The sequence below is a fragment of the Sorex fumeus genome, unplaced genomic scaffold, assembly GCF_029834395.1.
Source record: "Sorex fumeus unplaced genomic scaffold, SorFum_2.1 ptg000037l, whole genome shotgun sequence".
NCBI classification, from domain to species: Eukaryota; Metazoa; Chordata; class Mammalia; order Eulipotyphla; family Soricidae; genus Sorex; species Sorex fumeus.
This window is the reverse complement of record NW_026606094.1, coordinates 2549488-2566526: the sequence shown is the minus strand read 5'-3', so window position 1 is coordinate 2566526 and position 17039 is coordinate 2549488. Positions and strand designations below refer to the sequence as shown.

At 50.8% G+C, this 17039-nt stretch overlaps 1 protein-coding gene across 1 annotated transcript; it reads right to left on the bottom strand.

Moving 5' to 3' along the window:
* Window positions 1-3258: 3258 nt before the first annotated feature.
* PAX4 (paired box 4) lies at window positions 3259-10565 on the bottom strand. The gene is made up of 10 exons (XM_056118441.1): window positions 10553-10565; window positions 9701-9831; window positions 9348-9563; window positions 8837-8912; window positions 8218-8343; window positions 7980-8062; window positions 7617-7686; window positions 6958-7013; window positions 6557-6695; window positions 3259-3335 (listed from the first exon to the last, which is right to left on the bottom strand). The coding sequence occupies exons 1-10, from the start codon at window positions 10563-10565 to the stop codon at window positions 3259-3261; spliced, it is 987 nt and encodes a 328-aa protein (XP_055974416.1).
* Between the last annotated feature and the right edge of the window lie 6474 nt (window positions 10566-17039).

Here is a 17039-nt window from a genome sequence, read left to right as displayed (position 1 = left end):
ATGAAAGATGTCCAGAAAGAGTTTGGCTTTGATATTATAGATACAGGGAGCCATGAGCTGGTAAAGTTTGGGGGAAATTGCCTTCACATTTCTTTTCTTTCTTTTTTTTTTTTTTTTTGCTTTTTGGGTGATACACAGCAATGCACAGGGGTTACTCCTGGCTCATGCACTCAGGAATTACTCCAGGTGGTGCTCAGGGGACTATATGGGATGCTGTGAATCAAACCCAGGTCGGCCACATGCAAGGCAAATACCCTACCTGCTGTGCTATCGCTCCAGCCCTGCCTTCACATTTCTAGGCCTTATTTTTCTACATGTGAAATGGGAATAATAGCTCTTTCACCAGGCACTATAAAGGTTAAGTGAGTCTAGACACAGATCCCTAATACGTGATCACCCTTTCCCTCCTATCTAGTTTTTTGGGTCATGCCTAGCAAGTGTCCAAGGGCTATTCCTGATCCTGTTCTCAGGATGACCCCCTACAGAACTTGAAGGACCATATGTGATATCATGGATCAAGCACCTTAAATACTCTCTCTGTGTCCCATTGGTCTTGTTTTCTTACCTAGACCATGATGGATTTGAATTGAACTAAATTTCTCAGGCCTTCTGGACCAGTTGCTCTAGGAGACAATACATTGTTGTGATTCTGGGCTCATTTATGGATTCAATACTGGGTCGTAATTAGATTTGTATCAGTTAAACTTGTTTGACCTCTGCCACGTGAGTCTCAAGCTTGTTTCTTGTAAGCAAAATGGGAAGAGAGCACTTAACTCATAGAATTGTTGTGATGCATAAAATAGTGCTTCTATGAGATAATCATTATAAAATGCTCCCATGCAGCCCAGCACCTAGTACACTTTCTCTCTGTCAGAAGGCCTCCCATATCCAGTTTGAATTTTTCCCCTTGTTGTTGTTGTTGTTGTTGTGATAACTGACAGCCGTACCCACACTTGGTTGTGGTGCTTGCACACATGCTCACCAGGGTTGTCACTCAGTGGTGCTCACACACATTCTGCATGTGATATCCATGGGTGTGTTCACTAAAAGGCAGCTCTCTGGGTAGGATGCAGTGCTTATAGGCACCTGCCAGTGTCCCAGAAGCATATGCTTCCTTGTAGTACAATGAACAGAGCTGCTGGAACCATACTCAACACATATGGGCAGTACCAGGATCAAACCCAAAGCTTCTTGTGTGCAAAGCTAGGGGCATTTGGTCACTGACATTCTCCAGGGCACCCAGTTTGAATTTTTAGCCAACTTTACCTGGTAGCTGTGCTTTCCCTGTGAATACTGATCATACTTTCAGCACCATTAATTTGAGTTTTTGAAGTAGTTTCTACTGCTTTTCATTATAACTTCTCAGCAGTCTCTTTTAGATTCCTCATCAAGAGCGAGACAAATCACTTCATTCTCTCTCTTCCCACAAGACCTTACTTAGCAGGTTGTTTTCTGAAAGCCAGATATCAGCAAATGCCTGACTGAAGGTTCCTATTTTATCTTCCCTCCCCAGACCAATGGGATGTCACAGGAGAAAACCTGAGTCTCCAGGAGAAACTACAGAGTAACCAGAATATGAATCACAGAGTCAAGGTCCATGGGAAGAAAATCCATTACACAAGTTTTCCTGCCCAGTTTCTCAAAAGCAATTATTTCAAGCAATCACACATCATAAAAGGTCACCCCCAAAACCCTGTTGTGCATCTGACTCAGTCCAGAGTGAGGGTCTGGACACCTGGATACTGAAGCCCCAGACCACTCCAAGTTCTCTCCAAGAGAGGCCAGATTGTAACCAGGTCTCTTACCCACCCTCCCGTCTGCACCATGACACAACTGCCCCCTCTTTCCTGCCACCATCCCATGAGGAGCCAGTTGTGTCCTGAAGGATTCAGAACACACATTTGACTAGATGCCCTTGTGGAGTAGAAAGAAGGAAGGACAGTTCCAATCTCTGGGCACAGGAGAATGATAACACCTCATTCCAGAGATCACTCGCTCACTTCCACCCTCAAAAGTTTATCAAACTTCCCACTGCAGTATCTTTGATTCCACCAGGTAAGCAAAACAGGACATTTCTCCACCAGTGTTCCCTTTTACAAGGAGCTGAAGTGATTTTGCCAAGGCCCCATGACTAAGATCTCCGACCCAAATCTCCCAACGCTGATGTCCACAAACATGGCTTCCACAATGACTCATTGTTGCACTGTCTTCATCGCTCAGTCTTTTAGCTATGTACCATCTGCACTGTTCATGTTTGTATTAAAACAGACTTTTAAAGCACTTATAAAGGAATGTTTTTAGCACTATCATAAAGTGGAAGACCAGAATACTTGCCATAAATAGAAACATATCATAAGAATAAATACAGTGAAGGCTGGAGAGATACTTTAGAGGATAGGGCTCTTCTCTTGCATATGACCAACTGGGGTTCAATTCCTAGAATCCATATGGTCCCCTGAACACCACTAGAAGTAAATCCTGAGTATAGATCCAGGAGCAACCCATGTGCATCACCAGATGTGGCCCAAAACCAACAGCCACACATACACACACATACACACACACACACACACACAAAAACAACAAAAATACATACAGGGACCGGAGCAATAATACAATGGGTACATATGCTACTTGCCTTGCACATGGCTAACCCAGGGTTTGATCCTCGGCATCCCATATGCTTCCCCGAGCACCACCAGGAGTGATTCCTGATTGCAGAGCCAGGAATAAGCCCTGAGCATCATTGGGTGTGGTCCAAGGAAACAAATACAATGAAAACAAAGTGATATTATTAAGTCCTACTTAGATTTCGCCAACTTGCCCAAGACTCAGAGCTGGGGGTGTGGGTGAGGGACTCTCTTTCTACTATAAATGGAGATTAACAATTGGCATAGAAGCATTAAAGAAAAGGTCTGAAACAAAGAGGTTTTCCTGGGGACAATCAGGATTTAAGAGGAGGGAGTTAAAAATTTTTTTTAAAAGTTTCTCTGACTCATTATTTAATGCAGCGATAGCACAGCGGTAGGGCGTTTGCCATGCATGCAGCCAACTTGGCCGACCCGAGTTCGATTCCTCTGCCCCTCTCGGAGAGCCCGGCAAGCTATCGAGAGTATATTGCCTGCACGGCAGAGCCTGGCAAGCTCCCCGTGACATATTTGATATGCCAAACACAGTAACAACAAAGTCTCCAATGGAGACGTTACTGGGCCCGCTTGAGCAAATCGATGAACAATGGGAGGGCCTTTACCTTTACCTTTACATGTCTCCTAAAATGCTCTCAAATACCATCAGTGATATTTGTCTCTTACGCTCTACTTTGGAAAAATTGCACACTAACATGAAGAATATCTGGTTTTAAGCCCAGTGAGAAGAGAAGATGGAACCAGAACATGAGACATTCTAACTGGGAAGGAAAATGACCCCTGATTTTGGTAAGTGTGTTCCTCCTCAAGAGACAGAAAAGAATTTTGTAAAATATTTTAATTCCATAAGTAAAGGTTGAGAACTCTAGAGACTAGAGTGTCTCTTTTCTCAAAGACCATTAAGAGCAGGTCAGAGATGTTGAATGAAATGCACACTTCAAGAGACAGGAATTTGGAGTTCACTTCATAAATATCAGAATCAGCATGGACATGCATATACATGGAGACTCTTTCTCCTCCAACACACACATATTTCTGCTTCCCTCTGTTGAACCATTTCCCACCAGTGACCATTCATCTTCTGCTTTAAAATGCTCAACTACCATTCTATGCTGCCAACTCCTTCCATTGCTGACAACTGTCTTGTCCCTAAAGTGACTGTCTTATTCTCAGACTAGGATGTTGATTTATTTAAGTTCATTTTTGTTAATTTAATGTTAATTTTATTTTTATAAATTTGTTCATAATAATTTATTACATTCAATATTCCAACACCAATCCCATCACCATTAGGCCTTCCCACCACAATTATTTTGAATTTTCCCAACCACCACCCAAGGCTTCCCCAATAGCAGGCCCTAATTTATTTTGTATTGCTTGTTATGAATAATAATAAGCTAAAAATGATCAAAAAAAGTTGCTTTAGAAGAAATTTGAGAAGATTGTTGTATCTCACCTTGGAGCCATTAAGCCCTTATGTAAGAGATTACTTAGCACGTTGTTACAGGTTGAAACTTGCTATTTTTTTTTTTTTGCTAATAATTTTTTAAACAAAATTGGTTGTCTTCTACTTTATGTCCCATCCAATGTGGTGTGTTCATCCTGGTACAGAGTATGAGTGTAGAGTACGGTGGTGAAGAGTAGAGTGGTATAGAGTATAAGATGTCACGTGGCTGACCGTGGGCTCCAGACTGGACTGTTTAGATCATCCCCCAGCAAAATATCATGTATTTTTTTAGTCAGTCTGTCTTGCAGTCTTCATCTTGAAACCAGAGATGCATGGCAGGGCCAGGATATGCTCTGTTACCCTTGGAGTTCCATTTTAGAACTTTCTTGTGCCGTGGAAGTTTCTGACCTTGTGGGAATATTCTAGTCTTTTCACTGTCCAGCACAGTTCCCATGCCACATATGACTTAGGGACCTGGTCTATGGACAGTATGAGTGAGGGTCTGAATTACTCCTTTAATTTCAATTACATTTAAATAGCTATATCTGGTTCATGACTACTTATGCTGGAGCAATAGCACAGCGGTAGGGTGTTTGCCTTGCGCACAGCCAGCCTGGCCGAGCCAGGTTCGATTCCTCCACCCCTCTTGGAGAGCCTAGCAAGCTACTGAGAGTATTCAATATGCCAGACACAGTAACAAGAAGTCTCAAAATGGAGACGTTACTGGGCCTGCTCGAGCAAATCGATGAATAACGGGAGGACAGTGTTTGTTTTGTTTGTTTTGTTTGACTACTTATGAAACAGCACAGATCTAGAATTAAAGAGAAGTCTCAACCAATTTCTCACATGAGAATAAACAGACATGTCCACTCACCCCCTCACATATACACTGTACTTTGCTCTCTCATCATTCCATCCCCTGCCCTTCAAAGGGGAAGGAACTGGGAGGAAAGGGTCCTGCTTCCATCCTGATTATCCCCTTCTCTGCCCACTTTCTTCCATATTCCTCTTGTTCCCTACATCCTAGGGATTCCCAAATGATGCCTTGAGATCTCTTCTGAGGGCCAGAACTGAGAATATGTGGAACTTACTGCCAAAAAGATGCAAATAAACATGTGCCAGGAGCATCTATATACCTAATATGAAAAAAGGCATTTATGTTCTGCTATGGCAAAAAAAATGTTTGCAATAAAAAATTTACATATGAATTTCTTAGATAAGGAACTATTTGAAATTCTTAGATACATAGTGCTGTGATTATTTAAGGAAAGCTCATTTATTTGGAGATTCATGCTATAGTACTTAGGGGTGAGGACCATGTGTGCATTACCAATGTGTTTATGGAAGAGAATACCCCCAAGCCAAGATAGATATATAAGTACAACATATGTGTTATATAGACAAATATTTAACTTGATATATATATACATAACTTGATATATTAAGTAATCACTAGATATATACATTGTTAGCCTAATAAATGGGTTAGCTAGATAATTGAATATTGTATAATCATTATGTGTAGGGCTGTAGATATGAGTGCTCATGAAGAAATCAAGATGAATAAAAGAAATTACTGTTAATTTAAAAATGTGTTTATTGGGTCTTGAGAGATAGTACAGTACAGTAGGTAGGGCATTTGCCTTGCATGCAACTGACCCAGATTTGATTCCCGGCATCCTATGGTCCCTTAAGCATTAAGCACAGAGCCAGGGGCAAGCACTGAGCGCTGTCAGGTATGGCCCCCAAACCAAAAAATAATAGTAATAACATTATGTTTATTATGTTTATTATTGATGAGCGAAGACTCTGAAGACCTGCATGGGAAAACAGAGGGGTACTGCTTCTCCAACCCCTCCAGTGATGTAGAAGAGGATCAGCAAGGCAGGGCCAGACCAGGCCATGAGCGCAATCAAAGAAGGGACATGGGTAGGAGGGAGTTATATCCGTCCTGTCCCAGATCCTTCCCACGTGGTCCCTCTTCCCTCATCCCAGGTTTGGCTGCAGTGAGAAGACAGGCCAGAGCCAGACCCAAAGGACACCACGACAGGTGATGGAGGCAGTGGAAGGAAGGTCAGGGATGACAAAGTTGTAGCCAGTGCAGGGAGCTCGGCTACAGGGGGCAGGCAGCCTGCAGAGACAGAGGGAGGTGAGCCGTGGGTTGGATGCTGCCATTCCACCCACACAATCTAGGGGTGATCTCAGTTCTCTAGCTTTTCTACATCTCTTAAACACTCAACTCCTATTCCCACACTCTTTGGGGCATGGGTTTCCCCAGTTCCATTTGAGCTGTAAAGAGTGAGGAAGGTTGTATCTGGGTACCTGTGATTCCCAGCAGAGATTCATGCCCATCTGTGGGTCAAGAAAACAGCTGGGCCTCCCCACTTTCTGCAAGATGGGGCCTGGACTTGATTCCCCAGTCCCCACCCCAATCCTCCCCTTAAGTCCCAGACTAGATTCTTACCCCAGCAGGATTTGAGAGGGGCTTGGGGCGCTGTGTCACACAGACACCTGTCTGCTGAACCCCAGCACAGCCGAGAGCAGGAAGGGCCCAAGGGTTCCAGGGTGGGCAGAGTGACTGAGGGGCAGCTGCTCAGGCACCACTATGAAAAGCAAGAGGAGACCCCCAGTTGCCAGGGATGCCACCAGGACTGAGATTTCACCAGGACTGAGATTCCCATCACACAGAGTCTCTCCCGTACAACTCCAGAAGGCACCATTCATAGACCAAACTGTGGGGAATGGTGCTTTCTGGGAACATGGAGTCAGGGAGCCCTGGGGAGGTTCCTGGGAGAAGGAGAAGCAGGGAGCTCCCCCAACCCCCTTCAGATTTCCTAGTACACAAGCTCTAGTCTTTCTGGTTACCTGTGTAGCACCAATCCCTGGGGAAGCACTCAGGACAGCCAGATCCTGGGAAGCACCTGTAAGGCGAGGTGGATTCACTCAGAGGAAGGATCAGGCACTAGGTAGCAGCAAGAGGCAGGAGAGGTGGCAACTTTGGAAAGGGGGAAGACATAGATGCTGCAAACCTAAACTACCTTCCTCCCCAGGGCAGGGTACAGGTTGATGAGGAAGGACTAAATCTCAGGAATTCAACTCAGGACAGTGCAGTACTAGAGTTGGGACTCTACATGCCCAGCAGCTAACACAAAACCTTGCACATGGGTGGTACCAAGAAAATTTTTGGAGGATGGATGGATGAATGGTTGGATGGGTGGATGGGTATGTGGATCGATGAATGGATGAGAGGATAGGTGGAGATACAAACAGATGGGCAGATGAATAAGTGGATGGATGAATGGACAGATGAAAGGATGGACAGGTAGATCAATGAATGGGTAGATGGATGGACAGACCAATAGATGGATGACTGAATGGATGGATCAATGGATGAATGGATGGTTGAATAAATGAGCTGGTGGATAAAAAGACAAATGAGTGGATGGATGGGCAGATAGACGGATGTGGGTGAATGGATGGATGGATGGGATGTTGAGGGGTAGATGAATGAACAGAGAAATAACCTGGAAACTGCATTTCCCACTTAAGCTTCTCTTGTCGGCGCCATTTGGCTCTTCGATTGGAAAACCAGACCTGAGAGAGGGAAAACACAGCATGGTTTCTCTCTGTTCCCACCTGAGCCTTCCCGAAGCTCAGAATACAGTCCTGTCCTCAAACCTGGCCTGCCTTCCTCCCCACTCTGGCCTGTGCTCTCCTTCCCTGCTGGAGTTGGAAGGCAGGGAACAGTACTCAGGGAACCCAGAACTTTCTGTTCCAAACAACTGTTTCTATCACACCCCCCTCTCCACTCACCCGAACCCAACTCTTTGCTGGCATGGCCCATGTTCTTGTGGATTGATGACACCCTGTGGCAGAGGGACACTCACCCTCACTGTGTCATCAGGAAGAGAAGTGGCAGCAGCAAGTTTTCCACGCACCACGGAGTCAGGGTACTGGCCACGCTGGAACTCTGCAGAGGAGCAAGAGATGGGGGAGCAGGCAGGGGCCCCACACTCCCAGGGGCTCCCCGGCCTCCACCTCTCAGCTTGGAGGCACAGGCCTCAGAACCCCTATCCCCTATGTCATGCCACGGACCCCTCCTCTGTCCACCCAGCTCTTCAGCACCTTTCTCCAGCGCCTCAGCTTGGCCCGGAGAGAAGACAGTTCGATTCCGGTGGCCGGTCCCTGGGTGGGGACCCCTGGCCACCTCAGAGCCATCATGGGCAGTACTAGAAACAGGAGCCACAACAGCTGCCAAGGGGGGCAATGGCTCATGGTGGTTGGCGATAGTGACACCTCCGGTCAGTTGGGGTCCCTGGGTCCTGGTGGCTGTGGAGAGGAGAGGGTACGAAGAGTTTCAAAGCAGAGTCGTGTGCTGGGCGGTCACGGTATTTGGAGGGTCCTGCGGAGGCACTGGGTGGGAAGCTTGCTCAATGCTCTGGTGCGGTACATGCTCAGTGTTTAGGGGGAACAGCCACTGGGAACTAAGTTCCAATGATTCCGCAGAGCAGTGGTGCAGAAGGCCAAGTCCTGCCCCTTCCTCGGCAGAGCCCGTCAGCTCCCAGCAAGAAACCGGGTTCTGCGGCCAGACCTGTCCACAGCCAGCTGATGGTCTCGGGAGCTCATTTGGCTTCTCAAAGTCTCACTTGCCTCTGGATGAAGGAACAAGCATGCCCGAGGACCTCCCAGGTTCTAGTGCAGGTGGGCCAGGACAGAAGAGCCGACTTGGGGCCCCAACACCCACCTGCTGGCCTGAGCGGGGCCCAGGGCAGGCTGTGGTCCTCCTGCAATGCCCGCAGGACTCGGTTGATGGAGGAGACCTGGGGGTGTCGGGGTGATGAGACGGAAAGTGGGCTAGGGCTAGGGCCGTGTGCTGAGGGTATTTCCCCAATGTGCCTTCTCCTCTTACGGCCCCATCCATGCACCATGCCCAGAGGCATCCTCGTCTGCCCCCCACACTTTGTCCTCACCCCTCACCACCACCCCGCCATTCAGAAGGCAAGTGTCTGGATTAGCAGAGAAGCCAGAGGCTGGGAACAGGGAAATCCTCATGGGGACCCTCATGCTTGATTCCCAGCTCCTCAAGGTCCGTTGAACACATCAGGGAATGACCCCCAAGCACTGCCATGTGTGACCGCAGGAGGGGCATGTGTGATCCATGCTCCTATAAAAAAGAGGGCCCAGACTCCCCCACTTCCCAGCCCCGATGATTGAGCGGGGCTGTCGTTTCTGCACGGCCAGCACAGGGCACTCACGCTGGGGGTCTTGTCCCGGCTGCAAAGCCCCTCGGCCCGGAGCTGCCGCTGGATCTCCCAGGCAAACAGGGCCGGGCGCTCGCCCTTCAGCTGAGCGATTCGCGCCACCACAGCGGGGGTGGCCAGGCGGGGCTTGCTGCCCCCAGTCCCCTGGGGCTCCAGGACACCTGTGCGGTAGTAACGGCTCAGGATCTTGCTCACGCAGCCGTTAGATACCTGCGCCAGGTGAGAAGTGGATCCAGGTAAGGCCCCCAGGGGCACCCCCATCCCGGCCCCCAAGAACATCTCCTTTCCTATCCCACCACCTCCCATCTGCTGCAGGTCCCCTTCATCAGTGACCATCCCAACCCCACCTTCAGGCGCCGGGAGATGTCACAGGGCCGCATCCCGCCCACTGCCAGCCGAACGATCTGCCGCCGCATATCCAGGGGCAGGGGCCGTCCATTCACGAAAAGTCCCCCGAGCTGATTCACGCTGCTGACCCCTGGCACGAGAAGGAGGCGTCCACACCCCAACCTCCCTGCTCCCCACCCACCTGCAGTGTTAGGACGCCAGGGGTGACAGCCCGTCCCCCACTTGTCTCCCCTTCTGTCCCAGAGTTCCTCCAAGCAAGTCCCCCCTATATTTGATTTGTAGAAAGAAAATCTCCAGTGGTGCTGGTGGTTGGGGGTGCTCCTAGGGGGCCTCTCTGGGTGCAGCAGACATCAGTCCAGTAGTGCTGGGGGGCACCAGGGACCCAGGATCATTTTGGGGACTCAAACTCTGGCTTGGGAAGGGAGGGCTGGGCCATCCCCAGGGATGCTCATGCCCCTTCTCCTGGCCCCTTCCTTAGGAGGTCACTCCTGAAGATGCTTGGGGGACCATAGGCAGTGTCGGGGATCAAACCCCGGGTTGGCTGCATGCAAGTCAAGCACCTCATCCTAGCTCTCTGCCCGAGTCAAACTCTGGAGCCCACACATGCTAGGCCTGTGCCCTTCTGCTGGAACAGAACCCTCAAAAGCTGGACCTCGGCAAGTCTGTGACCATGACCATATACACTGACCACACAGGAGGCAGGATGGACCGGGGAGAAAAGTTTGAAGCTTCCCTTCCATATACCCACACCCAGAACAATCACCAAGTGCCCTGTGAGACCCTGGGGACCAGAACAGAGCCCTGAGATTGTCCCTCCCACTCCCCCCACCCTCTCCCTCCCCTGATCTCACCATCCTGGTGCATGCTTGGGGCTGCTGCCCTCTCCCAGGGCTGACTGCAAAGGCACTCAGGAGAGGACAGCTCCTGTTTCACTCCAGCAGCCGGACCTGCAAGTGTCATCCAGGGGTTTGGAGGGGGAATCTCTTGGCAGTGCTCAGGGTGTTCCAGGGACACCCTACCCACTGGACCCCTCCCCCACCCCCACCCCTTTGTTGGGGAGGGTGCATCTGGCAGTGCTCAGGGGTTACTCTTAGTTTTGTGCTGAGGAGTGACACCTGGTGGTGCTCAGGAAATCATAGGCATTGTTAGGGATTGAATTAAGGGTTGGACACAGCAGCGCAAGGCAAGAGTCTTAACCCCTATAGCCCTTCTCTCTCTCTCTCTCTCTCTCTCTCTCTCTCTCTCTCTCTCTCTCTCTGTCTCCCTGTGATTTTGTCTCTGTCTCTCTGTGCCTCTGTTTCTGTCTCTCTCTGTCTCCATCTCTGTCGCTCTTCCCCCCCTGCCCAGCCCCACCCCCCACGTGAAGTTCCATGCTTAGAATGATCTTGGGAAGTAGCATCTAGTGATACAAGCTCAGATCTCTAAAATGCACAGGAGGATGTCTAAGATCTTTAAAAATCTCGAGATCTGAACACTTCTATGATGAAACAAAATGACACAGACTGGCTGAGGACTAGAGGTTTCCTGAAAACCTGACAAACTTTAGGAGGTGGGGATAAGGTTTCCTCTCATTCGCTAGGAGAGGCTGGAGGCAGGATGGTATTTCCAAAGTCTCAGATTGCCTCTGTTCCAATGTTCTCTTTCTACTGAGAGCGCTAGGGAGTCCTATCAGCCTCGGGGGATGCACTTGAACCAGGGCTCCTTTCTCCTTAGTAACTTCAAATTCAAAAGGATCAAAATCTAAAGCAGAATATTCCATCCAGAGGCTGGAGAGAGAGTACAGCAGGTAGTGCACTTGCCTTGCACATGGCCAATTTGAGTTCAGTCCCCAGCATCTCATATGGTTCCCTGAGCACTTCCAGGAGTAATTATGAACACACAACCAGGAGTAACCCTTGAGCATTACCAGTTGTGGTGCGCCGCCTCGACCCCCCCCCACTTCCATCCAGTCAAGGGAAGGTCATCCATGAGCAAAAATCCCTTTGGTCCAAGGGTGGAGTCCCTAGGTGCCCCAAATTCAAGGCTCTCTCTTGCTACGAGACAGCTCTTGAGGTCCAATCTCCAGACCTCGGAACATCAGAGAGCTTCCTTCGGAACACTTTGGATTGGGGAGGGAGTGTCTTGCTCCTGTTTTTAAGCCCATCGGAAAGTCTCAGTTTGGAGTCCTGGGCATCAGAAGCAGAGAAGAGCAAACCCAAGTCCTGAGTGGTCCTGGAGACATACGCCCCACTAGTACTAATATCTAGGGTTGTTTGCTATTCATACTGCAAAGTTCTAAATACCTCGGTGACACTTTCCTCTCAGGATTGAGGGAATGAAAGAAAAGAGAAGGGTTTTTGCTGTCCCAAAAAATTACAGCACAACTGGGCAGAGGCAGCTGCTCAGAACGCAGAGAACAGACTCCTGCGGGGTCTCAGAGCTCTTCAGGTCCCCTTCAGCTCCCATTATCCAAGAAGAAGCAGAGACCTCGCCAAAAATAAAACTGGGGAACAGATTGGGGTTCCCACAAGTCAGGGGACCACCCAGTGAGAAACACCCAAAGAGATTTAGGAGGTCGAAAGAAGTCCAGCCCCGGATCCTGGGCTCTCTTTCTCTGCCCTCTTCCTGCCCCTGTTGTGTCATAGTCACCAAATCCATGGAGGTAGGGAGGGCAGTTGGTGTCAGGCTTGGGGGTGGAAGGGCTCTGTCAGGACAGGCAGAATGAGAAGCCGAACCCTGAATCCTTAATAAGATTGTGTGATCCTAAGTGATCAGACCTCAAAGGAGCTGTGAGGATTTGGTTTCCATACTACCAAAACACACCATCTCCCAAGGTGAAATCATCACACAACCCCACTCTCAAACAAAAACCCTCCTCCCCCCAATCCCTCCATACCCCAGTCCCCAACATTCATATGAATTTGCGTTCTCAAAGAACTGGTGCCTATGGGATAGGGAAACAGGATGGGAGAGCAGGAAGGTAGGAAGACAGAGCCAGGGAGAGGTTGGCTTGGCCACACAAAGCCCTGGAGATAGCAGGGGAGGCAGAGCAGACAATGAGCCTGCAGAGGAGCTACCTGTGTGCAGGCAATAAGGTCGGAGCTGAAGAGGGCAGGGCTCGCTCTCCTGGATTGGGTTCTTGGGGTCCCTGTAGGCTCCAGTGATGGTGGGGGTCTGCTCCTGGCCAGCCTCCACTCTGCTCCGGTGTTAGTCCTGACAGGGGGTCCAGAGCTGCACAAAGCCTGTGCTCAGAGGCAGAGGCAGCCTCTGGGAGTAGCCAGTGATGTCACAGGCCTTGAGCAGAGGAGAGAGGAGGAGGGAGGTGTGCATGGGGCTGACTGGCACTGGCCCTGAGGCAGGAAAAATCATAACCAATGACCCACCGTGTCCTTCTGTGGTGCATCCCCAGAGCCCACCTAAGTGCCCACCTGCCATGGAAACAGACCCAGAGCCCCTCTCATGCAGGACCCCCAGACCCCAAGTACATCACTTGGAGGTGCCAAATTCCTGGAAGGGAAATGGAGAACATGGAAGATGGAGGATTTCAGGTTACATCTTCAAGGTTTGAGTGTACATCCAAAAGTGACTTCCAGAGCCACAGACACAGTTTCCCGAACAGACACACATGTGTAGGTAGAGGGGGTCAGTTTCTGGGCCATGCACATATTCATGTTTTTATAGATCCTAAATGGGTATGTTGACTGATCCCAAAATCCTAACCACGCGGACCTCTAAATCTGAGAGTCGCAGGGTGCATGTAGAAGAGTGTGTCACATGGTGCTGGTTCTGCACCGAGGGTCCTCCCCAATTGGTCCACTGGTTCCTTGATTGAAGTGCCCCCTAGGATGAGTTCATGTCTGGGAACGGGGATTCCTTGGACTTCAGAACTCTGAAAAGTGATGGTAGGGTGAGGATGGTGATGGAGGAGGAGGAGGTGGTGGGGATGGTGATGCTGAGCATGGGGTGGGGGATGAATGAGCCCCAAGGGTGGTTAAAATGAGGTGGGCTGCCTCTCCAGATGATACCAGACTCTGCTTCAGTGGAATCTAGTGCTTTTAGACATGTTCGTTACCAATCGATGCTCCCATTCCTTAGACAACACCATGTCTGGGGTGGGGACCACCAGTGGCTAGAAAGATGATTCTGTGGAATGCAATGCTGGGAATGAAACCTTGCTACAGAGCAGGAAATCATTGCCACCATGGGCTTGGGAAGGTCCCTTGTGGATTTGAAAGGGCAACATGGAAAGCCCTCTAGGTTGCCGCCATGCCTTGATTTTGTGAACCCCTCATGTGGCTGGGGCTGAAATATACAGGATTTGGGGCAATAGGACCAAGGGGAAAGAAGAGATGGCACTGGTCAGTGCTTTGATTTCAGGGGAGATGGGGTTGAGAGTAAGATATTCACCTCTATTCTGTGCTGGGAAACTCTTGTTCTCAAGGCACGGTCAAAAGTAAGCCAGGAATGCGCTTTCTGCCTGTTTCCCATATAATCCTCCCCTCTTCCCCCTTCCGGCCCCCTACAGCAACCCCAGAGCCCTGGGTACGCAGAGGTTGGGCTGTGATTTCAGCACTGCGGGGAGGACAGCACTTGCCCAAGTATTCTGGAGCCCTAAGATGCCCAGGGCCCCAGGGGGCTCCCAAATTCTCTGGGTCAAGGCTGGGTCGGAGGAGGCCCCAACAAAGGACTGGAGAATTTGGATCTTAGACCCCCTTTTCTGGATCATCTCCTGGATCTGGGGGCACAAAACTCCAAATCCCGACCTGTGATTTTCATAGACAGATGCATGAGGGTGGAGATTAGGGGTGTCAGGGGGAGAAGGGAGCAGCCCTGGCAGATGGTGGTGCAGCGATTCCCCCCTTAAGTACCTTCTCCCCCCCTGGCTTTACAACGTGCTCCTGGGTCTGAATAAACACAGGCATTCGACCCAGTAGTGATAGGGAGTGGGAGAGGAGCGGCAGGGCCCTGCCAGGGGCGCCTGACCAGCCCAGAGACTCAGCCTCTCGGCCCTCTGCCCAACGCGCCAGACTGTTTGAGAAGCAAATATCTCCCTTAACTGTCTGACTCTCTCAACCGCCCCCTCCGGGTTAGGGGCTAATTGTCCCTCATTAGCTGAGCCCCGGCCCCAGGCTGCCGCCAGCCCCCGCCATCTGCTCACAATTACACATTAACTCAAAGGTCTTGCCATCCGCCAGCCGCGCTGTGCGCCCCTCTCCAGAGCCAGCAGCCGCCGCCCCAGCGTGTCCCTCTAGTGATGGAGATGCCCGAATGCCGGCTGCCTCTGGCCCCCCGAGTCCCAAATACAAAGCCCGCAGTTGTGGGGCAAAGATACGTCCTCCCGAGAAGCGGCTGGAGTTCCCCTGGCCTCCTCCAGGGGCCAGAAGACCCGGCGCGTCCGTGCGTAAAGCTGGGGCGCCCAGGGCGCAGCGGACGCGGAGAGCCGGGCGTCAATCGGCGGCCTTGGGCTCTGTGCGCGCGAGCTGCCGCCACCTCCAGGCAGTTCCCACCCCTCCCGGTGGTTCCATTTAGGGGGCTGAAGGGTTTTGGCCCTCATCTCCCTACTCCCGGGAGAGAAGGCGTCGCGCGCTAGGCAAGCTAGCCCTCGGCTCTCCGGAGCGCGCGTTTTGCCACTTTGCCAAACCCGCCGCAAGAGGCTCATTGCTCAGTCCTAGTTGATGCTTCGCTACAAAGACGTGGGGAATGTGTCGGGTATGTGCCCCAGTGGGACCCTGGAACCTCAATCTCCCACCCCACCCCAAAGCTTGATACAGTCTGCGTCCGGGTTCTTCCAACCCACGTTGTCTTTCTTTTCGTTTGTGGGCCACATCCGGCAGTTTTCAGGGCTTACTCCTGGCTCTGCACTTACGAATCGCTCCTGGCTGGCTCCGGAAGCCCTACAGGGTGCGAGGGATCCGGCCTGGGTTGACCGTGCTTGGAAAGCGACCCACGCACTCTCCGCACTCTCCGCACTCTCCGTACCACCAACGTGGTCATTTACCCCGTCCATCCCTGCGCTTCTCGGCTCAACTTCTAGAACACCAGGAGCCCCGCTTCCTCCCTCCTTGGATCAGGACGGGAAAGGAGTGAAGAGCACGACCTATCAAGGGTCGCCTTGAACCAGGGACGCAGCCCCCACTGCCCTTGTTTTTCAACATGAGCCTCTGACTTCGGAACTCCATCTGCCCCGTGCGTCTCAGCGAGGCTCTGCTGAGAGATGGTGATGAGGCTTCGTCCCCCTTGACAATCCAATCGCAGCCCGGCTGGGGAGGTCAGAGAGAAGATGGGGAGTTGGAGCCATAGCAAAGTGCGTAGGGCGTTTGCCCTGCACACGGTCGACCCGGGTTCGATTCCCAGCATCCCATATGGCCCCCTGAGCACCGCCAGGGGTAATTCCTGAGTGCAGAGCCAGGAGTGACCCCTGTGCATTCCCGGGTGTGACCCAAAAAGAAAAAAAAAGATGGACCGGGAAATCCGCGCGATGCCGCGTGTGTCAGAACCCCGCGCGGCTCTCCAACCCCGGACCGGGACATAAACACAGGCCCTGCTTGCCTGGGTGCTTGGGTCCCGCCCAGAAACACCCCTGCCAATATGGGGAAAGAAGCTGCAGAGGGGATGGGGGCGATCTGCAGACTCCTGGGTGACCCCTCAGATCAGTCTGTTCCTTGGGTACTATCCACTCAGTTTCCCCAAAGCTTTCCCTGCACCACCCTGTTGCCTGAGCACGGTAGAGTTTTAAAGGTGAACAGCAGTCCATCTGGTGCATTTAACAAACTGCTGTAGAAACCATGTCTTGTACTTACAGAGCACTTTTCAAAGGCAGTACGGAGGATCCCCACCACAAACATCTTTCATGATTAGTATTGCACATTTGTTGTCATTAACAAACAAATACTGATAGGTGATTATTAATGAAAGTCCATCCTTTCTTTGGATTTCCGTGTTCCCCAATGCCTCTTTCTGTTCCAGCCAGGTCCCCACTTTCTGTGTGGTTCTCACCGGTACTGATAATCCTCTTAACCACGCGAGACTTTCTCTGCTTTTGTTAACTTTGAGCCACACCTGAAGGTGCTTGGGGTCTACTCCAAACTCTGCGATTAGGGGTTTCTTGGCACTGCTGGGGAAACATGCGGTGCCCGGGATTGAATCTGGGCCTCCTGATTGCATGCATACACTGAGCCCTTCGAACCAAGTTCCCAGTCCTCAAGAAAATATACCTTTGTCCCCCACCCAATGTTGATGGGGATCCAACCCAGGGCCTCACATGCATAAGGCAAGTGCTCTGCCACTGAGCCTTGCTTCCAGTGCCCTTGTCATTTGGTAGAGGTGGGTATTTTGAACATCCCTCCAGTGGGATTTTGA